Source organism: Penicillium concentricum (genome assembly GCF_028827145.1).
Source record: "Penicillium concentricum strain IBT 3081 chromosome Unknown utg000006l_segment0_segment0, whole genome shotgun sequence".
In the NCBI taxonomy this organism is placed as follows: Eukaryota; Fungi; Ascomycota; class Eurotiomycetes; order Eurotiales; family Aspergillaceae; genus Penicillium; species Penicillium concentricum.
Window position 1 is genome coordinate 1,732,871 of NW_026622759.1, and position 23,312 is coordinate 1,756,182.

A 23,312-nucleotide genomic window follows, 5' to 3' on the forward strand; every position below is an offset into this window, starting at 1 on the left:
TCAAATCAAAAGCCGTTTCTGCTCCCGTATGGATGGAGACCCTTAAGCTCGTGCCAAACCATGGGCTGCATCGCCAAGACAGGGGTCGGCTTGGGGCTCTGAGAAGGCTACAGTTCGCATCTGTTCGAAGATCGAGGGCCTGGCAGGCAACAGGGGACAAGGCGTACATCACCTGTATCTCAAGAAGATCAGCACGAGTTCCAGGTTGATCGGCTGATTATTTACTTCTGCTGATGGCATGCGATGAGACCGCTTTTGCCAAGAAGGTAAGCTCTAGTAAGCTGCCAGGTGCACTTAGGAAGAACTCTATCTAGCATCTATGATGCCTCTTGAAGTATAATAGACATATTTGCTGTAGACTAAGTGTTTTTGTTAATATATCCAGATGTACTCGGCCTCAGATAAGGTTTGATAAAGGCTATTCACTTAAAGAGTATGCCCAGTCCTAGTATAGACATACTATATACTGTCAGACACTATCAAGGTGAATAAACAAGTTTCTATAGTGGGGTATCTAACCTATTTAAAGGAGTATAAGATCCAGACAAGGCTAAACATCGTATACTCTTCGTCATTGTTCGCCACTGTTACACCCCCAGTGTCTCTCCCCCCATCTCCCCAACCTCTATAATATATCTATCTATCATATGCCCCGAGGACGAACGTAAAGGAGAATGGACATTTCAATTTCTCAACAAAAAAAACCCGGCCATACCCACCTCCAAATCCAACCCAAGAAGCAGAGCCACCCGCAATCTAGTCCACCATCAATGCGCTAAACCTCCACCCGCATCCAGAAGGCGGCTACTTCTCCGAGACGGATCGAGATCTGCTTACAAACAACCAAGAACCTTAGTCACAGACACAGACATAGACGCGGATATCGAAACCCGCTGCGCAAGCTGGAGATTCTCTACCTTATCATACCGCAACGCGTACTAGGTGTTTTCCACCGCAATCAGAGTCTCACGGTACATGTCTAGCAGTGCGGGTGGGGGCGGTAGGTTATTATCCACGCGGACGAGCTAGCTCAGCGGGGATGTAGTTCCGAGAAGGCCAGGGCGCGGGTTGGAACGTTCGTTGTTGGGCCTGGTGTTGAGGTTGGGGAGAGGATGGAATGGGTAGTTGATTAGTGAGGCAGGTTTTGCGTATATAACTAGATCTACATCTTCAAATTGAGAGAAACGGTTAACAAGTCCCCCAAGCTTGTTGTCCTAGGCTTGAGTGCAGACCACGATTTCCTGCGCAAAAAGATGATAGAAGAACTCCTGACTGCCGAACAAGCCCAGGAACTGAGCTAGATGCTTAACGCCCAGCCGGGGAGTCGCAAGTAAACAAAATGACATATATAATTGCCAAACGAACTCGCTTCCCAGGATCTAGAATTTATGTTCTTCCAACCTTCTATATAGCAATAATATACAAACCCCAAGGCCAAAAATATCCAATCAAAGACCCTTCTCCGCCTGCACCTCCCGACGTCCCTCAAGAGTATTCGAAGCATACTGATAACTCCCCAGGAACACAGCCCCACCAATACCAATCCAGGTGATACGCGGCGTAATACCACGCCAGAAAGCACCTGGTCCTTCACGCGCGATCCCGCGCACAATCTCCTTAACACGAACAGGCGCCTCAACGCCCCCGTCTCCACGTCGCGCAAGCATAACCCGCGTCTTAATCACGTCTAGCGGGGTAGTCAAACCAGCCGCAATAGCACCGGCAACACTGCCGAACATGGCGCTCGTCGAAGCGGGGATCTGCGTCTCGGCGAGAGACGAGGCCGTCTCCGCGGTTCGCAGGTACCGCTTGCCGTAAGCTTCCTTCATCGACTCCCACATTGTGAATTGCAGCACGGTGAAGGGGATCTCGCGGGCGATTGTGATACCTGCGCCGCGGTAGAGTTCGCGGATGACCTGGCTGTAGCCGCGCTTCGCTGCTGGGGTTGAGGGCGATGCTGTATTTATTGGGGCCGCGTGTCGCAGGGAGAGGATGTCCTTTAGTGCGAGGAGACTCGAGCCGCCGAAGAGACCGGCTTGGGCGCGCTGCTTGATGACTTCTGTTGGGACGCGGACGGCGCATGCGGCGATTTCGCCGAGGGAGGAGGCGAGGGAGTGTGTGAGGATTATGTGGGAGCGGGATTGGGGGTTGGGTTTGCTGCCGATGGGTTGGGGTGGGAGGAGGGTGCGCTTGACGCCATCGTAGACGATGAAGAAGGAGGCAGCGGAGGGAGCGGAGCCAAAGAGGACGGATGGGAGGCCGGCGTAGATACCGCGGAAGGTTTGGCGTAGTGAGACTTTAGTTTGAGGTGCGGTGTGGTCGCGTGCTTTCTGGAGTCGGGTTTTGATGGTGTCGAGGGGGTAGAGGGAGCAGTCGACGGTGAGACCTGCAATTGCGCCGGACTATATAGTTGTAGAGCTGTTAGTGGGATCCTCGGTCCTGGGAAGAGCTTGGGTGAAGGTTACAATTAGTGACCTCGTCCACAGGGAGGAGACCAATGGCTCCCCGTCAGGTTGGGCCATTTTTGTAAGATATGATTGGATGTGGAAATCGTTCTATCACAAGATCATGGCCAATTGGGTGTAGGAAGGGAGCAAGTATGTTTAGAGAGAAGCGGGCTCAACGGAGAAGCTCCGCGGCTGGCAGTTTCTTTTGCTCCGCGGTGAGGCCACCCGATATCGCCGATATCGCCGATATCTGCTACAGGTCCAATCCAAAAGAATATACAGTATGTTGTATGTGTGTATTGACATGTATCTACTAGTTAAGAAAGTAAAGCTCTCTCAGGCGTGAGCTTTGACAATAGAATGCTGAAAAGGGGAAAAAAACAAAAAAAAAAAAAAAACATATCGAGATCCCACATCAAGTCTATCAGTAACATTCACCGTCGAGCCAGAGCCAGTGCTCCGTTTTCTTGAAGATCTTCACAAGAGAAACTCGAGGGCGAGAAAATGTCACAGAAGTTTATTCAAGAATATCAACTCATCTCAAACATGGCCCGGGGAATGAGGGAGACCGCCAAAATCATCTACAGTACTCGTAGGGAATCACACAGTAAACGCGAAAGGTAAGGGGCAAAAGTGCCACCCCGTTCTCAAAGGATAAAGGGGATATATAGACACGAGGAGAAATTGATACAAAGAAGGGATAATTATTTAGCCCTCGTAGCTTTGCTGGCCACGGCAGGGCTTTGGGCGGGGGGCTCGAGGACGTGAGTGTGACCGGGGGCACTGATGATTTCACCAGTCCCATCCTGTCGACATGCATGAATGTTCTTTATCCATTCATCCGACATTACCTCGTCGAGTGTCGCTCGGTTTTTCGGGTTGGTCTTCAGCATGCGGCCAATGATGTACCGACTTTCCCGCGGCAAGATCCGGAGAAGTCGCCACGGGCCCTTGATGACTTCCTGGCGCTGCCCAGAATTCTGGGATGATGTGGGAAGAGGAGGTGGTGCCTCTTTGCTGGTCGTGCGGGTGGGCCGCTCATGGGGGCTGTTGCTGGTTTCGCTGATCTGTTTTTGAGCAGCATCGGGAGAGCGATCACCGTCCTTCTGAGAGGGCTCTGCTTTGTTTCCGTCTGTGTTTTCATTCCCGTTTCCATTCTGCTCCGATCCAGACTGATCGGAAGGTCCGCTCGAGCGAGGAGTCAAACGTTTATTGTCGTGGCCTTGGGAAGGAAGATCGGGTGTCGACTTGGGCCGACGGCGGTTGTCAGGTTCGGGAACCGGGGTGCCCGGGGTCGGGCTGGAAACGAACAACTTGTATGAGTTGTCGGTCATGCGCGGTTGCTTCCATGGGAACCGGCGCAAGGTCATACAGCAGAAGATGATCGCCAGCGACCAAACATCCGTGGGGCGGGGGTCATATTTCTTCTCATCGTAGACCTCGGGGGCAAGATAGGGATCTGAGCCAACGATACCTATTTCATACGAATCAATAACCATCAACTATGACCGAAAAGTATAAAAGAATACATACCTGAAGCAGGGACAATGTCGTTCTCAAATGGATAGCGGAACACGACGGCACTTCCGAAATCAATGAGTTTCATGATGCCACGGTCATTCACCACCACATTATCCAGTTTCAAATCACGATGGGCCAGACCCATGCCATGGATGTACGCCACACCGCTCAAAATCTGCTTGAAAGAGCAGGCGATCTCCTCCTTGCTCATTTTGCCTGTCATCACGATAGCAAACAGATCGAACGGCGCATATTCCATGACCTCGTACCAGCGAGGGCCTTCTTGGATGATATCCAAAGTCTCGATGATATTGCCATGGTGCAAGGTGGAGCCAATACAGAACTCTGCAGTCACCTTCTTAGAGTATTCCTTCACGGTCTCCCAGTTGTGACGGTCTCGGAATTGCTTGACTGCAAAGGTGACGCCGTCACTGTTGCGCTTCAGAAGACGCACGGAGCCACCAGCTCCAGATCCGAGCACCCTGCCCAACTTTCCATACTTGGAATTCAGACCATGATCATCGGCAAAAGGAACATTGTCTGGAGCCATTTGATACGGAGTGGACTTTCCAGATGATCGACTCGACTTCTTAGGCATAGACGACGGGGACTCGGATCGCTTACTGCGATGGCCAATTTTGAAGAATCGTTTCAGATCAGACATAGAGCCCTGATGCTGGTGGCCCTGGAGCTTGTCACCCTGCTCCTTCTTGGAACCAAATAAACTCCGCTTGTCACTAGATTTGCTGAGGTCACTTGCGCTGGTGGATCGGGGAGCTCCCGGACGAAGTGCTCGCTTGACATCCCGACCGCTGAAGATAAACCGGGGATCCAATTGGGCAAGGTTTTTGGACTGGGGTGGTCGCTTGTGGCGCGCATATGGATCATTAGGTTCGCCTACAGGGGTCATAATCCCTGGCGGGGTAAGAGACTCTCTTGGAGTGGGCGGGGGGCTTTCTTCTTGGGAGCCCCCATCATTTCCAATAAAGAATTGTGCACGATGTCTCGGTAATTGAATGGCATGAGGAGCTCGATCCGAACCTTCACTTTTTCTGGTGGGTAGATGATCGGTGGACACGGGTCGGGAGGATGAGGGTCTAGACGAGCCGTTCTGGTCGGTCGATCCGACTGGTGGTGATGCTTCAGGAGTGAAATTAGTCTGCACGTGGGGTCGGCTGGTAGATTTCAGAGAGGCACTCTCGCTGGTTCTGCCTTCGCGAGAATGCGTTGCAGCTGGAGTAAGAGGAGGTGACTGTACAGCAGAAACCGGAGGAGACGCATGTGGAGAGGCAAAGGCACCGGTGCCATGTCCGCTACGAACACTCGAGTCTCGAGATGCAACCTATAAAGATCCAAAGTTAATATAATGACGAGGTTGCCACCGTCCCAAGTCTCTCAGAGCCGGACGAAGGGAAATAGATATCCTTTGAAGCAAGAAGAGATTGGAACACTCGGAAGAACATCCGATAGCAAATCAGAGAGAGATATGACATACCCTGGAGGAAGGAAGAGACATTGGGTCAAAAGAGAAGTTGCGCAGGCGCGACTCCTGAAGCTGTGCGCCCTGCATACTCATCGCCAGCGACCGTAATTGTTCCTCATCCGAAGCTTGCTTTCGCTCTTCTGATAGAGATCGTAGCGGTTGCTCTGGTACAGGGGACAGTCCGGGTTGATCTGGTTCAATTTCCTCTGTAATAGAGGAGAAACGGACCTGGGTAGGCTGGGCTTTGGACTTGGCGTCGGCGTCACCGGGCTCCGGGGCCTGGCCGGGAATCTTGGCGGGGTCGTGCATAGTATGGGATTCTGGAGAGATAAACATGCGTCAGACGGTTGGCAAAGAATTTAGGATACAGCATCATAAGCGATCAGCCAAGACATACCTGAATCCATCTTGGGTGTGGTATCAGTCAGTTCAGACGTCATAGTCTTCGACACCAGCTCGGAACGTGGAACACATGCCCCTCACGACGGGAGCTTTGAAAGATCCTAGATCACGAACTGAGGACCAGTTCAGATGCTGTCAAAGTTCGCAGAATTGGGGGTTCTCAAAGTCCAATAAGTTAAAAGAGTTATGCGAGAGGCAAATCTTTCCCTATTTTAACTTTTTTTTTCCGCCGAATGCGATCAAGAACACCCCGGGTCTGGTCAAGGAATCCGGAAATCCGGGTATCCCGGATTCTAAATAAAATGTAGAGAAGAGGATGAAGAGAAGAAAAGAAAGATGAGAAGAGGGGAGATATTGAGAGAGTCTGGGCCTCAGGCAAACTTGACTTTTGGGGGCGAGTGGGGGGGGGGGGTTTACTCTCTCTAACAGTTCTATGTTGTACTTTTTTTTTTTTGTAGTATTTTTTATTTATCAGATGGACATGTCAATTATATGTTAAATTTACTATAATTTACCTTGAGAAAATGCCTTACCTCATAAGGCGGATGGCGGCGGAGAGCTGAAAGATGATGACCTCGTGCCGACTTCCCGGTCTACGTACGGAGGATTACATTGTTACCTGCAGGCCAGGTCTTGGGCCATCTGGAATATTACCTAAATAGGATTAGTATATCTGGTGACTCCATTACTCCATACAGAGGGCTTCCCCAGCCATATTTATCAGACCCCCAAATCTCTCCAGATTCTCCAGACTCTTTCCTAAACTTCATGCCAAGCATCATGAGATGTCTACGTTGTACACATTCTTGGCTGTGCCAAGAGGTCGGACTGAGTCACATATGCCAAGTTCTCCGCTCCGGGCTTGAAGTTGGTGACCTCATAGTCCATAGTCTTTCTCTTGGCCATTTAATCACCGACCAGTTCTCAGAAACGTGCTCTAAAAGCCCGGTGTCTCAACTTTGCATGGTGGGATTGAGCGTGTGATCACATAGCCTGAAGTCAATTGATTAACCGGTCTATATTTGACATTTAACAAGTCACTCTAAGTACACTTAGTAAACCTAGTACCCTAAGTACTCTAAACCCCATGCAAGTTTCGATGCAAATTATCCCTTGGATTGACAGATATGGCATACAAACTGGAAAATAAAAATAATCGGTATCGTACAGCAGGGGGAAGGAAAAAAACCCCCCATTTCCCAGAAAACGCCGGGTAAAAGGATTCAAATCAAAACAAGTAGGCCCCTTGGAGCACTACTGGAATGATCAATAATTATACAAGTCTTGTGTCCTTGTGCTCAGGGGACGACCTGGATACCAATGGACTTGGCCTGGGACATGACACTCTTGCACAATCCCTCCAGGGACAAGCCTGATAACCGCGTCTCGGTTTGCTTGAGCTTGGCGATCTCGTAAACGTGCTTAAGGGAGATCTTGCCACAAACATCGTGGCCGGGGTTCATCGCACCACGCAGTCGGTTCTTTCGGGGTTCGACATTGGCCGCGTTGAGCAGAAGGTAGGTGGTGGTTGGGGTGCGGAGTTCAAAGGAGAAAGATCGGTCGGGGCGGACAGTAACACGCGCGGGAATTGGGACACCGGTGTTGATGTGAGCTGTGCGGGCATTGAATTCCTAAGGAGATGGTTAATATATTGAAACAGCTAAGGGTAAACAAAGACTGACCTTGCAAAAGTCCATGGACTTAACACCTTTACTTCCCAGGGCCGGACCAACAGGGGGACTGGGACTGGCCTGACCAGCTCCAACAATGAGCTTAACAAAGACGTCCTTGGCCAATGCGTTTCGTGACATGATGAGAATATGTGATATTTGTCCAAAAGGCCAAAAGTAGAGAGATCAAATTTGGAAGATTTGCAGATTTTCAGGTGTCGACGCTGATTGGCCAAGGTGGGAAGCGAGAGAGATGGCCCAACGTCATAAGGTACCCTGCTATTCTCTTCTTTTCAAAAGCTTCTTCAGCTCCTTAATTCATTTGACTTCATTTTGATCTTGATATTTTCAATATCTAGATCGACTCTTTCTACTCTCATCCTTTAAATCAACCATTTGGTGCATCTCCATATCATCCGGAGAGTCCCATCGACATCCGAACTAGAACTCTCGGGCCCCGCGTGTCGATCTCCCCTTCACCTCCCTTTTCCTTTTTCTTTCTTCTCCATTTTTTCTAAGTCTCCAAACTTATCGAAATCATGAACTGGCTGAAGTCAACGTACGTTCCGATCGACCCTTCTCTGTTGGGGTTACACTGACCGATTCCATGCGGGCAGTCTCTCCGCCGTGGTGGGCACCGAGGAGCCTATCTATGGCCCAGAGGCTATCCATTCGGTTGCGAAGCAAGCCGAGACAACTCCCTTCTCCGATGTGAACAAGGAGATTCTGCGCTGGCGCGCATACTCTTACACCAATGTTGAGACCCAAACCTTCTACATCATGGCCGACAATGGAACCCTGGTTTTCGTGCAGGTTATCTACAGCAACATTGTGTAAGGAACACCCAGAGCTTGAAGCTTCTATTCTGAAATAAAAATCTGCAGCAGCTGACACTGAAACTTGATCGCGATTACAGCGGAATCCACACCACCGCCCAGTTCAACGTGAAGATTTTCGACCGCAGCGGAAAGGGCGACAACAAGTGGTTCTCGGACCCGCTCTCCAACTACATGTTCGACGAGAGCATGCTCTCCTTCGGCGCCGACAACCTGTCACTGACCCTCAACGAGGAGGGTAACTCCTACACCATCAAGTCCACCGTCAACGGCGGCGCCCTGGTCGATCTCAAGTTCACCCAGACTGCACCCGGTTTCGTTATCGGCACGGACGGAACCTCATACTTCGGAACCGACGCCAAGAACCCATGGGGCTCTATGCGCCACGCTTTCTGGCCCCGATGCTCCGTCGAGGGTAGCATCGCCACCAAGGATCAGACCTACGATCTTGGAGGTCGTGGTGTCTTCATCATGGCCCTGCAGGGCATGAAGCCTCACCACGCTGGTAAGAAGCCCTGTGCAGAAATAGAGCAGAATAACCCCGTACTAAAAAAAACACAGCCGCCCGCTGGAACTTCATCAATTTCCAGACCCCCACCTACTCCGCCGTCATGATGGAGTACACCACTCCCCCCTCCTACGGCTCCACGACGGTCAACGTCGGTGGTATTGTCAAGGATGGCGAGGTCATCTACGCCGGCACACACAACAAAGTGACCCACACAGAAACTGGCCAAGACGAAGGCAGTGACTGGCCCGCGCCCAAGTCCATCAAGTGGGAGTGGAGCGGCAAGACAACCGACGGCAAGGAGCTCACAGCTGAGGTGGACGGTCCCCTCGGCCCGCGAATGGATCGCATCGACGTTATGGCCGAAGTGCCAGGCTTCATTAAGAGCATTGCTGGCAGTGTTGCCGGTACTCGGCCTTACATCTTCCAGGTATGCACCATTTCCCTCATTTCTTGTTTGTGAAAAGAATCATATCTAACTTTATTGCGCAGTACTCGCCCCAGGACAAGCTGTCATTGAAGATGAAGCTCGGCGACGAGGAGATCACCGAGGAGGGAACTATGTTCTCTGAGTCCACCTTCATCTCGTAAAGGCTGCCCCGCTTAACTCGCGTACATAGGACCTCATTCTCCCTTGCGGGATCTTATTGTTGGCGTTCATTGTGATGATTTCCGTGTTGCTACGTTTATGTCTAGAGGATCGGTTTGACTGTTTCTTCCATCATGCGGACCAGATAATCCACAGACTGTATACATGATACTTAATGCTATTCTGACTATATCCTGAAAATGCCTTCGTAGATACAGAGTACACTTAGCTTCATTGGGACTCGTAATATGTAAAATGATACGTGCAGAATACAACGAGGTGAAAGTTACAAGTGATTGTACAGGAAAGATCGGACGGATTCTCATAGAAAAATGTACAAAGAAAGGAGCAAAAGCTGAATACAGTACAATTGAACTCAGAACAAGAATACGACCCATCTAGGAACGTTGAAGAAAGAAATACACAATAACAAGTACAAATCAGTTATCGACCATCAACTGCTCTCCTTCATCAAGCAGAGTCGTAACCCGCGAGAGATCAGAAATCATCTTACGGCCATGGCCGACCAGCAAGAGTTTCTCGGCATTGGCAGGGAGACCCAAGTAGGTAGGGGGTTCACGCTCGGGCAGGTTGTTAACCCATGCGACGAAGTCGCGCATACTAGTGGTCTCCGGCAGAGACAAAAGGTTATCGTTCTCGACACCGGAGACGAGCTTGTATCCGTCTTCAAAGGCGGCGGGTGTAAGGAAGCTATTGACCAGGTTCTCGAGCTGCTGGTAATCGCCCGCATCGTCGATTTTACCACCGTACATCTCTGCGACAAGAGTGCGGATCATCTCCCATGGAATCTTCTGTGGAGCAACGTTGGAACGGCCTTGGGATACTGAATCGACCCAGTGGTCGATGATGAAGGCTGAGCATTCGTACTGGGGGTAAACGTTAGTATCTTAATGATGAATAATTAGATGTAGGGACACTTACGTCGCTGTCATTGAATTCCCAGAATCCCTTCCATCCAAGACTTGGTGCGTAGCGAAGTCTTTCCTGGACGACGGCGTGCAGGAAGCAGAGCAAGAGGTAGACACGGGCTTTTTCGACGGGAGCCTTGCTGGCTCTGACGCTCAAAGAAGAGAGGGAATCCTTCATGTTTGCACGCACACCCGCTGGCTGTTCGTACATCAGCACACGCGAGGCGCGGATCAAATTGACTGGGATCTTAGGGCTGGATTCCATAGACAAGAAGAGGCGGAATTCCTTGTGTGGCTTGAGGGAATCCAGTCTCTTTTCAAGACTCTGCAGCCAAGCAGGCGCCAGATGGACGTTCTTGACCAGAACCCAGTTACCGACTGCAGCTGCGTTGCTGATGGCCTTGTCGGCGCTTTCGAGACCTTCGTTGGATCCCATGGCGATGTTGGCACAGGTTGCGCGTGTGGCTTCGACCAGAGCATCGACCTTGTAACTGGCATCGAAGCCAGGGCTGGAGCTGAGCGCGATGGGTCTGGTTGCAGTGACTTGGTCAACTACATCTTTGAGGTCGGCACCACCCTCGAAGAGCTCGCGGCCGAACACGGCCTCGATGAAGCGCTCAGCGCTAGGCACAAATCGGTCCATGCGGCAGATCTTGACAAGGAGCAAAGACCGAAGGAGCTGGTCGAGTTGAGATACACTCTCGTCCCACATAACGGGAACGACGTTCTCTGCAAGCTCCTCGTCGAAGAAGCGATCCCACTGTTCTTGGGTGATATTCGAAAGATGGTCTTTGAAGAGGGACATGTTGGCCAACTTCGTCATCACTTGGTCGCGGGCGTCCACGGCAGTTGAAAGATCCGTATCCACTACTGTCTCATCTAGGACGCGGTCGAGAATGGTCCTGTCCATGGGGAATGGAGTAGCTTGAGCAAGTAGGATGGCAAGGGTGATGCGATCCTTCTGAACGAGACCTAGCGAGGTTCGCTTGTAGGTGTTGATAAACAAGTCCCTGACAATAATCTGGACACGTGCAGAATGATCCTTCTCCTGGGCAAGACGTTTGTTCTGGTAGAGAACAGAGTTGAAAATATCGACAAAATACTGCAGAGAGAACTGGTAGAAGTGGTTGAGGTGGTGAAGCTGTTCCAGAACCGCAAAGACGGCGCTGCACGAACGGGCAATGATGCTGTAGTTCTGAGTAACGTTATCCACCTCGAGCATAACGCCTTCGGTCTGGTCCATTTTGAGAGAAATATCGGCAGCCTCCTTCTTGAGAGTTTCAAGAGTTTCAATGACATTGTCATCATCGAGAATGTTACCACGGGACTCGTTGAGAGCTTGCAAAAGACGTTTCTCAAGTTGTCGAAGGTGGACCTTGAACTCTCCTTGCATCTTGACGAGATTGTTGCGACGCTCATCGACATCGGGCCGCTCGAATTTGAGGACATCATTCAATGACTGTGTTTGCAAGCTGCTTTGGGTGACAGTGAAGTTGACGAAGGTTGTACGACTGCAAATATCTGGCGGGAACGAGGCAGATGGATCCCGGGTCGATAGGAAGAGCTTGAAGGATGGCGAGAAATCGATTTCTTGCTTGCCCAATTGAATGAGGACACGACCACCAGTCTTTTGGTATTCCTTATTGAGAACGTGATTGAGAATAGGGTCCAGGTGCTCGGCATCCTGGATAAGAATGGGGTTTCCGAAACGCAACGCGCTCTCCAATTGCTTGACAAAGGAATCGTCCAAGAAGCTCGTGACAGTAAGCTTGCGGTCTTTGCTTTCCTTCTGTAAGAATTCTGTAATACGGCCAGACGGATCAACAATAAGTGGGTATCTGTTGAATCTCTTGAGGATGATGGCGTTCTCTGTGCAAAGGTCATCAACGGGAAGAGAATGACTCTGCCAGGTCAGACGCTCATCGGCATTGGACAAGTATTCCGTGATAGGGTTATGAGGCTTGAAGTCAATGCCAGAGGCCCCCAGTTGGTGGACCCAGTCCTCAGCCATTGCTTTACGGAATTGCTGATCGTAAAGACCAGCATATGCAAGGAATGCAGCCGCAATGAGGACATCGCCAACAAGGGTGCTGATCTGGGTTTCGAATGACTTGCTTCCATCTTCCCAGCGCTCACGCTCAGATGACAAACTGTCAAGCAAACGAACACTACGGTCGACCTTGAATTGAACGCGATTCATCTCGGTCTTGATCGCTTGCGTCTCACTGATAAGGGCCGCGTACTCGGCCTTGTAGGTAGCGATGCTGCGTTCGAGGTCGTTGATGGTATTTTCGATGGCCTGAGCCTCGGCCTTGGTTTGCAGGGCTTGCTCCTCGAGTTGATCCACCTCGTCACGTAGAGGGCCAACGCGGTCGAGGATTGCAGAGTAATTTACCTGGGCTTCGACCCATTGCACCAGTGGACCACAGGCCTTACTGGCGCGGTTGACTCGCTCATATGTGAAATCTTCCTTCGAGAGGAACTCATTCTGCATCTTGGTACGGTGCCTGCGCGTCATCTGGCGCTCATTATCGTAGTTGACGATACTGGCAATGAAATCATCCCGACGAATGAGACCTTGGATTGTCTTCCAACTGTCGACGGTGTGACCGAGGAGTGTGCATACGGCTTCCAGGGCAAGTCGGACACTGGCCGGAGGGTTACCCATTGACCGAACTTCTGTGAGGTGTTGACGCTTAATGTTGCTGACACTCTTCTGGGCTTCCAGCACAGCGGGCTCGGCCCGGGCCAGATCGTGCAGGACAACTTCTTTCCGAGTTGCCACTTCCTTCTCTTGTATCTCCAATGCAGCCTGCACTTCCAATGAAACCTGCTTCCGCTGTTCTGCCTCCTGCTGATCAGCAACCATACGCTGCAGCTTCTCGTTCGCCTCCATGTCCTTCCTCTCCAACTGTGTTTTCTTTTGTGCGAGACTAGCTCGAAGGTCGCTCACTTTGTCGACGGTGTCGTGAAGCTTTTCAAGACCAATGTTCAAGTGACGCTGTTGTTCCTCAAGATCCTCGCGCTTCTCGTTAAACAGCTTGACGTACTGCGCCACAAAGTCGAGATAATGGCGAGGGGTGAGGAAAGTGACCCGGCCCTGTTGCTTCTGAAGTCGCCCATTGAAGCGATGTAAAGAGTGGTGAATATACACCATGGAATTGACAACAGTGTCTCTGTGTGATGCCGGGAGAGCCAACTCGCGGTACGCCACTGGGATGCTATCAGGCGAGATGAAGTTTGGCTTATCCAGATCGACCGATTGAGTGAGCTCGGAGCCGACCTGGAACAGGGCTTGGTCAGACCAGTCACCCATCCAGTTCAGGACACAACGGTTGAACAAGGCGGGACTGGTGGCTGCCTTCGAAGATAAGCCCTCCTCTGGCGGGTTCATGGTAAACACAACGTGCAGGTTCTTCACAATTTGCGAAGTGAACCACTTGTACAGCTCCTCCTGCGAGTCGAGGAGCAAGCCTTGACGCTGGGCACCTTCTTTACACGCAGTCATCAACGAGGAGAATTCATCACCCTCAAAGAGACCAGGGACTTCTGCGTTTGCAAGCAAGGTGTTCATGCGTTCCAGGAATCCAGAGTCAAGGACGTTTGACTCGTCCATAATGAAACAAATCTTTTCACCCTTGCATCCTGCCCGGCGAAGAACGCTGCGAAGATCATCATCGAAGTCTTCCGAAGAGTACTTTCCGTGTACCTTGATCTGGAAGACCTTCAGACCATTCATCCAAGCGACGAAGCGAGATAGAGTTGTCTTTCCACTTCCGCTCACACCGATGAGGATAAGATGACCTTGAGGCTGACGGAAGACACGATCGATGCGTAGCGCATGCTCAAGAACATCGTTGAACAACACAAGTGGAACATCCACCTCTTCTTCACAGAAGGTTCTTAGACGTGCCTTCACGAAGTCACGCAGACTCTCTTGTTCAACAGGCACGTAGTTCTTAGACAGCCAGTTGGAGAACAAGATCGGACCCTTCAGTGCTTCTTGTTCATCAATTGTAGGGAAATGTTCCAAGGCAATGCGGCGTACAGCATCTGCTGTCCAAGCTCTCTCATCTTCATCCACGAGTCTGTCCTGGAATAGCCGCAGGGCTTCGTGTGCCCAAATGCGGACCAGGCCTTCAACAGAAAGAGTTTCCAGTGGCTTGATGGCCTCGTACAGACCACGAACCCATCTGGTGAGCTCACGAGGCGAGTACACGTAGTGGGGCTGAATTTGGGGCGTGAAGCGGGTCTGGGATTCCAGGTAGAACTGAACCATAGCCCTAGTGAGGGCCTCGGAGTATCCACGCAGCAACGGAAGAATCTTAAGCACAGCAGAGTTGAATGTGCCATAAATCTGGTTGAGAGAGATTTCGCCAGGGTAATCGACCATGATCAGGGGCGCATGACGCAGGAATCTCTCGGCCATCGGCGTACGACCAGCATCCGTAGGAGGGTTACAGGCACCAACAAATTGAATGCGATCCAGAGTAACCCAGGTCTTGTCAGTAGTCCTCCAGAAGCCATTCTGCTCCACAAGTTGGCGCAGGAAGGAGATGGCGCGCTGAGTGCCGTAGCGATCAGGGGCCGGAAGATTGATCTCGTCACAGAAAATGACAAGCCAGCGGCCGATCTGGTTCGGAGACATCACCACACCATTAAGAGTCTTCTTGTACTCACAGTACTGTTCAAAGGTCTTGACCAGGAGGTCAGGTGTGGTGGCACTCGAGAAGTTGAGACCAACAACCTCCATATTCGGGAGCTTTCGGAGCGCGGCGAACAATGTCATAGTCTTACCGGATCCAGGAGGGCCACAAAGCAACAAGGGCTTATGCTCAGCAAGCCACGAGTACAGCACATCCTCGTGGCGGATAGTATCGACCGTGGGGATAATGACGTCGGTTTGAGTGACGGAATGTGTGTTGATATCAATTGTGGGCACCTGTGAATGCCAGCTAGTCCAGTCAGACTTGGGAAGACTGACGTCGTAGTCAATAAGAGATGAATCGCCGTCCGGTGGAAGATCGATAGTAGACATTCCAGTGATGTATTTGCCGAACATCTTGCGGTCACTTAGTGGACAATCACCGGTAAGAGACCAGACCAGTGTGAGAAGAAGCTTCTTGGACATATAGGACTCGATCTGTTCAGGGTCCAGAGGGAAGTCTGGATGCTGGACATTGTATTCGAGCACGTTTCGGCAGGCCTTGTTCAACAAGCTGAAGAGAGTGTTGAGAGCACGGATATCCGTAAACTCCATGATATGGTTGTATTTCTTTGCTTCCTCCAAAGCTTTGAGAACCAGGTCATCAACCTCCAGGAACTGTTTGAGAATTGTTGCAACTGTGTCCTGGGCATCCTGTGTCCGGAGTGCTGCAGTTCCCGCAGGTGCGCTGTCTTCATCCAGGTCCTCGAAGGTCTTTGTCCTGAGGCTTTCGACATAGTTGGAAATCATCATGGTTGGAGTGACAGTGTCGGCATTGAACCACACCATACCGCAACGACTGACGGTGGCAAGCGTGGCATACTTCAAGCTTTCAACTTCGAACATGATGCGAACATTGGAAGGTAGGTTGAGACGTTCTCCGTTGGGAAGAGTGAGAAGTTTGTTGTCATCAAGAACACTGTTCAGGTTCTCAACCCACTCAGGATCAACATCTCCGTCGAAAACGATCCAGTGACGTTTGCTGTCCTCGCCTCGGAGATTGTCTACGATCTTTCTCAGAATTCCAGTGAAGAGACCGTCCGTCCATTCACGGGTAGTGCTGTCAAGGTTACCATAGAGAGACTCCTTAGACATGACCTTGGAGTCGATGATGTGGGAGACGCCCTCAACGCCTTCAATGCGCTGCATGGCTTGCAGTAGAATCTTCCAGGCAGCCGATTTACCGGCTCCCGACTTGCCGACCATCATGACACCATGGTGGATGCATTGAATTTGGTAGAGCTGCAGTGCCTTGGTGATCCACATCTCACTGTCGACGAGATGTTGCTCTTTGGTAGCAATATCACGGATCGCCTGGGTGAGTTTCTCGAAGTTGGCGGGCACATAATCCACGCCAGGGAAGTCTTTCACCTGAATGTCCAACATGATTTCCACATCCTCTCGGATAAGCTTAGGAGCGATTGTCTCCCGGAGACTTTGAACAATAATTTGAGGTTCAATAACATCCTCGGGGCCTAGGTCTCCCTCGGCGTTGGCAAGACGAGCGCGCTTAAGACCACCTGAGCTAACAAGCACACTCTTCAATGCACGGAGACCGAAATCGTAATGAGCCTGCTTGGAGAGCCGGGAAGCACAGTGGTCGAAGAAGGGAACGGTCTGCTTGGAGAGAGGTTTAGCCTGCTTGAAACCTTGGGAGAAAAGCATCACTTCCGCAATTAGCTCCTTGTCTGGTTTGGACATGGCAACGCTGCGGAACAGCTTCTTCAAGTTGTCTGGCAAATTGGAACGACCAGCATAACCAGGGTTCATGGTAATGAAAATTCCGGTGTTGGAGTTCACAGCGAGTCGTCTTCCGACGAGTTCAATTTGGGCCTTGTCGCCATCTCCGCCAGTCTTCAGACCAATCTGAATGTTCTGAATCTGCTGAGAGACAGCTGACAGGATACGTTCTTCCAGACGATTGAACTCGTCAAAGCAACCCCACGCACCAACCTGGCAGATACCGAGGAATATCCGACCCATTGCTTGGAAATCGAATGTGTCGTCACAACAGAAGACAAGGGTGAAACGACCGAGTTGCAGACCCAATGCCTTGACTGACTCGGTTTTTCCGGTACCAGCAGGACCATAGGGTGAGCCACCCAGTCGCTGGCAAAGAGCTTGAGTAAGGGTGAGGAAACAACGATCTGTGAGAGGCGTGCGAACAAGGCGCTCAGGCACACCCAGATACTCAAATCCGTAGGCGAGCTTAGCGTTGGCCATGTGGACATACAGGCGCTCCAAGAAATCGACCGAATCGTTGAAGACATAACGCATCTGGAGGAGCCAATGGTAGTGCGTGGGTGTCGTAGCATTGAGACTGATGAGCTTGGAGATGCAGTCACGCTGGTGAACGAACTCGGTGATCATATGCTCACACTTCTTGCGAGTGATCGGGTCGAGTTCACCAAGCACCGTGGCAGCCAGCAACTCGAGAATCCGAACCTCGGAACCGTGCAACGAGGGGAGAGTTGCACCTCCTTCTTCCAGCGAGTGTTGCACTGCATTGGTCCAAGTAACCTGACTGGCAAGGACCACAATCTGAGCAGGGTAGTTAGAGAGGTAGTCATTGAAAGCTGTTCGGTCCACATCGCTGCTATGGTAAAGGACGCCAAATTGTTCAACGGCCTCGCCAAGAAGCTCAGCCAGAGTCAACTTCATGCTGTTCTCTAGCGCGGAGAGCCAGTCATTGATCCGAGGAGTCTTGAGGAGGTTGACTTCTTTCTTCAGGCGGACTTCTTCACCCTCCTTGGAGGTGAATGCAACAATATTGTTATCGTCATCCATGACAAGGCCTGACATTCCAGCAAACATCTTTTTGAAATGCTTAGCAACGCGGAAGATATCATTGCTGTTACCAATAATCTCTAACAAGTCCTCATCTCCAACAAAATAGAAGCGAGGGAATGAGACACGCTCACGCTCCAAATATTCACCAAGGGCCTTTTGGATTTTGTTGAGCAAATCAGCCAGTCTCTCCAAGGACTTCTGCACGTCAACAATTGCGAGAATATCCAAAACGAATGGAGATTTGTACACCTTCTTCATGACAGTGAAGAATTCGGAGTTAATATTCTGGAAACGGCCCGATTCCAAAGGAAGAAGATGCTTGATGTCAGCATTGCCGGTGAAGACGCCTTCCAGGTAGACCCATTGTCGCTGGACATCGATCCAGACATCGAAAAGAACATGGACTCGGTTCAGCTTATCTTCCCAAGATGTGGCTTCTTCTTCGAATTCTTTGTAGTATGGAGAATGCCTCATGGCCTGAAGGGAGTTCAGATTCTCGCTACACTTGGCGAACAGATCATCGAAGCCTTTGATCAGGCGGCATTTGTTCTGGTAGTGTACCAGATCCAGAGAATAGTTTTGCCAAGTCTCGCGAACGGACTTCAGGAATTCCTCCAATGCCATTTCACCCTGTGCCTGTGCGATAATAGCACGAATGATGGAATCACTTGATGCGAGTTGCAAATCCCAAACATCACCAAGAGTCAAAGAGACAAGAGAGAAACGCTTGTCGGGTTTAAGACTCTTGTAAATCTTATGCCAGTGTCTTTCCTTGACGGCTTCGGATTTCATGTCAGACAGAAGGGAATTGACCTTCAGCAGCTGCCGAAGGACATTCTGAATATGTTCAAAGGCAGCATATTGTCTCATGCGACTGGGCATTTCCTTGGTCATTTTGATCAAATTGTCGAGAGATTGTCGGAGCTTCCTGGGTTGCACGCTAGTCCACAGGCCATCGCGAAGGTCATTGAGGCTATTCCAAATAGTCGCTAGAGCAGCCCAGACAGACATGAAGTCCTGGACCTCCTCGAGAATGGGGGAAGTGATGACTCGGAACTTGGGGGAAGATCAAGAGCTTCCTTGGCCTTTGACACCATCTCAAACTCAGACTGGAGAGACTCGAGGCGAGACTGGAAAGAGCTCAGGGTACGAGATGCTTCCTCGGGTGGAATAGTGCCAGAGACCGGCTTCTCGTCATTCCATTGGCCAATAACTTCAGCGATCTTGCCGGCAATGACGTGGTCTTCGGCGCTAATCTTTGCACGTAGGCCTTCAGTTTGCTCGTTGACAATTTTGCTCTTGCGGCTAAGCAGTTCGTTTAGGGCTGCCCATTCACCATCAACATTCTCAACGTGAAGCCAGTCATACGGGAACTGGTAACGTTGGCGGGCGAGTGTGGTTTGACCTTGACGGAAGAGATCAACCTCGGGCTCCCAGACTCGAGTCTTGCGCTTGCACTGCTGGACAATGGTAATGAAAGATACGGCATGGGCCGTTGAAGAAGCCTCCAGGGTTTGGCCTTCCAAATCCCTGCGGGCAGCAGCAATCTCAGAATGAACCTCTCTCATACGGCCACCAAGCTTGGAACCGAACTTTACGAGAATCTCATGCTGCCACTGGTCGTATTTGGCGTTCACCTTGGTTTGGACTTGCTCGTAATCAATCCTGATGTTTCCGAAGGCGCGGCTGACTTCGGAAGTATCGAATGTAGCCCGGCTCTTTCTGATTTCCTGAAGAAGCTGTAGCCATTGAGACAGATCATCTCCCAAGATCTCGTAGACCTGCTCAGACCGAAGATCCCAAAGCGATTGGAACTGCAGCCACTTATCGACATACTCCGTCACGTCCTTCAGTCTCGACTCGACAACATTGTAGACTTGATTGAGCTCATCGGTGCAATTTTGCGGTAGGTCGGAGAAGCAGACTTCGGACAGACGAACATTTTGCACACCAATTGAGATCTGGTAACGGGAGGGTTTGATCTTTTCTAGGTTGCAAATCACACCGAGCCATGAATCAAAGTGGGAGAACCAGCTTGCGCGTGCGAATTGCAACGGTGGGTCCAGGTGGAGGACTTGATTTCTCATCAGAATCTCGTGGAAGAGTTCAGGGAACTGGATCTTGTAATTCAAAGCATCCGTTTCGGCCGTTGCAAGCTGATGATGAGAAGTCGAGTCCTCATGGTTGCTGCCTTTGAAGGTGATGATCCACTCGCGCACAGCGCGAAGAAGTCGCTCACGCAGAATTGCCTCGATGGTTCTATTAAGCTCAGCAACCCAGTATCCAAGGTTCACGTAGTTTTCGAGGTTAAGCTTGTCAACAGAAACTTGGATGCTGTCCAAACGTTGCTTGAAAGCCGATGCGTCGTATGGACATGTCTTCAGTTCATGGATGGATTTCTGAATGTTCTCGTTGATGGTGTCAAGCACAGTAGTTTTCGTCTGAAGTGTGGATGCCGAAATAGCAAACTCGCGGACAAATTGAACATGCTTGCTTTCGGAACGACCAGACAGAGATGACTCGATGGCACCATTTGCCAATGCTGACTGCTTGACATGTAGCTCGTAAGAATGGACAAAGGACTCCCACCGGAGAGGGATACCCTTAGCAACCATAATCTGCGTGTCGTTCATGTAGCCGTTGAGCAGCATATTGACACCGGTCATCGACGCAATTGCTCGATTCGTCTGCAACAGGGTGCGAACGCTCTCCATCAGACTAATGGCGTAGGGGTAAACACGCTTCGCCTCCTTCGAGATATTACTGACAGCATGAGGAACCTGGAAGTTGAGCCAGATAAGATTGCGGACTTCCTTGAAGAGAGCAATGATCTGAGCATCGAAGTTGACTGCCAGCTCCAAAACGTTTCCTGCTGATCGGTTGCGCACGACATTAAACAGCCGTCCAGCGATTGTAAAATGGCGCCGTTGAACGTCCCACAGCCATGACTCGAAGACAGGCCGGGTGTCGAGCTTCTTGCGGAACAAGTTACCCTCATTCTGCAACTTCTGGCCCTCGGCGTGTAGGTGCCAGTTCTCGCCAAGGACGTTTTCGACCTTGCGCATGTAGCCATTAAGCTGATGCTCAATCTGACGGGTCCAGATAATGGCGCCGGACACGGGTGGCAGGTCCCGTAGTTGGGCCATAGCGTGAGCTTCCGAATTACCGTACTGTTGCTTGAAGCGCTCATGCAAAGCACTGATATCTCGCTTGACATTATCAATAAGTTGCGTTTGGTACTCGCCAATTGCACCACGGATCTTAGGACGAACGAGAAGAGCGTTGAACTTCGAGAACACGCGGAACATCTCGTTGGCATTCCTGGCAGTAGCCAGACGGTCACGTAGACGAGCAATGATAGAGTTCTCAACACGGGAAGTACGCTCACTGTAAGCAATTTCGGACTGCTCCCAGATAAGAGATCCCTCTGGTGAAACATCCAACACGTCCACGTTCTTGAGAGAAGCGTAGGCGTGCGCAACTTCCTCCACTGCATCAACATCGCCAATCTCCTCGACTATCACGGCACCATCGGCATCAACTCCAGCTCCATTCCCGTTAGATGAAGAGCTGTTGGGTCCCAGGACATTGATAATGGTTTTCTGGAGCTGTTCATGGTTGATCCTGAAGGTATCGACGTACTGCACCCGCTCGCGGGTTTTGTCGTGTCTCGCATTGATTTTGATCGGAATGAATTTTTCGTTACGACGCCGTGTTGATTCACGCGCAACGTTTGTGAATTCCTTCAAGTTCTCGTCCCAAGTACGCCAGATGGCTTGTGTGGTCTTCATCAAAGACCGGAACTCACGGTAATCCAGATGCAAGATTGTACGTCCAGTTATAAGCTCATGGATCTTCTTATCGAGATCACCCGAGATGGCTTCGACGAGTGAAAGTGCCCGCTTGATGGGGTAGGGGCAAATCTTCAACTTCTTATTCAGGTGAGTGAAAATCAAGTTCAGTGATTCCTGGACCTTTTGCAGAGAAGTCGCGGAGAGGAGCTCATCGAGAGGGAAGTCTCGCATCAACTGGTTGTACTTCTGGACCAAATCGGTAGCCTCTTTCAATCCAGTGTCCGCCACGAAACTGAGAGTCGGCTGATATCGTTTTGCATGGCGGAGAATGTCCATAGTCAAGCGAACACCCTCGCTTAGAAGCTGGGCCTCGATTCCCTCCAGTGCAGCCTCCAGGGATAGCCAGAAGTTTACCTCAGGAGAGGCAGACTCACTGTCCGGGTCGCGGGACATCTTGGTGATCGTCTGGATGGACCTAATCCAGCCGTTCACGACGTTCTGAATGCTATTTGTGAAAGCGCTGCTCTCCAGTACCGTCGATGGAATCAACTCAACCGATGCTTTGATACCACGTGCTTCGGCATCCTGCAGAGCGGCCTGTACCACTTCGTGAAGAGGCAAGTTTAAAGCTGGAATCTCCGCATTCTCCTGGAGGTTTATCAACCCCCGCTCCAAGTCTGCGAATCTCTTCTTGGTTCCCGGGATACCAGTCTTTGCCTCCGTATCCGTTTTTGATTTTGTGCCGACGGCCGTCTCCTGGCTGCGAGTGTAGGATTCGAAGTAAGGGCTGAGACCATGGTGTATCATCAAGTGTAGGATCTGGTAGGGCGACATTGAATTCCCCTGCTGACCGGAGCTATTGCTGAGAGAAGCGGGACCGGGAAGATTCATGACTTGGACCTGCGACGCTATTGGAAGGCTCATGTCGATTGGAGCAGGTCGTTTGATGATAGCCACCGAAGACACAGTTGTAGGAGCGGACGAAATATCGGAGGAAAGGTTGTAGACATATTGTACCGCTGTTTCTTCACCGGCATCATTAGCATCATATCTTCCAATGTCTTAGCACTTGGGTTGGACATACCTTGGTCCTCCGCTTCGCCGTTGGTTTCCTCCGCTGTCACAATGTCCTTTTGCACATAGAGAGCGACTTGCGCTTCCGAGGCAAATCGCGTACACCGCTGCAGTGTTTCATTGTATTTTGATTCCGAAAGCAAGCTCCCAGCGCTTTCCAGCTCGGATCTCTGGGCTCCCAGTGTCACCTGGAGCACTTCGGTCAAGTACTGAATGACCGCACCGGAATCAACAATAGCTGCGGTCTCTGGTGTTGAGACGCCATTTGGCACGCCTGATGAGGCGACCTCCATGATGCCGATATTATTATGACGAATTCGAAGTGTTCATCGGCGATAAGGAATAATAGGAGCGCGGATCGTGTTTGGAATGTTGAGATCGCGTCGAGTGGGAGTTGGGCAGGAAAACAGAGCAAAAGGATAATGACAAAGGCTGAAAAGAAGAAAGAAATCTAATAGATTAAAAATGATTGCAAGCATAAATTCCAGGCCTTTACCGTCCTGAATCCTGGTGTCTGTTAAAGATTAAAAAGATACGCGGCGTGTCTTTACTTCAGGGGATGCA

The 23,312-nt window shown here is 50.7% G+C and overlaps 5 protein-coding genes across 5 annotated transcripts; 1 reads left to right on the plus strand and 4 right to left on the minus strand.

Annotated features, from left to right (window-relative positions):
- Positions 1 to 1,448: 1,448 nt before the first annotated feature.
- Positions 1,449 to 2,522, minus strand: N7517_010853 (putative mitochondrial carrier protein (Pet8); the record flags this gene model as incomplete). Its single annotated transcript, XM_056728576.1, has 2 exons — positions 1,449 to 2,402; positions 2,466 to 2,522. 2 exons carry the CDS (start codon positions 2,520 to 2,522, stop codon positions 1,449 to 1,451), a joined length of 1,011 nt encoding a protein of 336 aa, XP_056574391.1.
- A 629-nt stretch (positions 2,523 to 3,151) lies between these two features.
- On the minus strand, positions 3,152 to 5,787 carry N7517_010854 (uncharacterized protein; the record flags this gene model as incomplete). Its single annotated transcript, XM_056728577.1, has 3 exons — positions 3,152 to 3,921; positions 3,981 to 5,310; positions 5,464 to 5,787. The coding sequence occupies 3 exons, from the start codon at positions 5,785 to 5,787 to the stop codon at positions 3,152 to 3,154; spliced, it is 2,424 nt and encodes an 807-aa protein (XP_056574392.1).
- A 1,364-nt stretch (positions 5,788 to 7,151) lies between these two features.
- Positions 7,152 to 7,664, minus strand: N7517_010855 (mitochondrial 54S ribosomal protein uL11m; the record flags this gene model as incomplete). Its single annotated transcript, XM_056728578.1, has 2 exons — positions 7,152 to 7,484; positions 7,536 to 7,664. The coding sequence occupies 2 exons, from the start codon at positions 7,662 to 7,664 to the stop codon at positions 7,152 to 7,154; spliced, it is 462 nt and encodes a 153-aa protein (XP_056574393.1).
- A 398-nt stretch (positions 7,665 to 8,062) lies between these two features.
- On the plus strand, positions 8,063 to 9,458 carry N7517_010856 (survival factor 1 family protein; the record flags this gene model as incomplete). Its single annotated transcript, XM_056728579.1, has 5 exons — positions 8,063 to 8,082; positions 8,141 to 8,356; positions 8,440 to 8,864; positions 8,921 to 9,297; positions 9,360 to 9,458. 5 exons carry the CDS (start codon positions 8,063 to 8,065, stop codon positions 9,456 to 9,458), a joined length of 1,137 nt encoding a protein of 378 aa, XP_056574394.1.
- Positions 9,459 to 9,896: 438 nt separating this feature from the next.
- N7517_010857 (uncharacterized protein) lies at positions 9,897 to 23,041 on the minus strand (the record flags this gene model as incomplete). The annotated part of the gene is made up of 4 exons (XM_056728580.1): positions 9,897 to 10,343; positions 10,399 to 18,936; positions 18,975 to 22,735; positions 22,759 to 23,041. The coding sequence occupies 4 exons, from the start codon at positions 23,039 to 23,041 to the stop codon at positions 9,897 to 9,899; spliced, it is 13,029 nt and encodes a 4,342-aa protein (XP_056574395.1).
- Between the last annotated feature and the right edge of the window lie 271 nt (positions 23,042 to 23,312).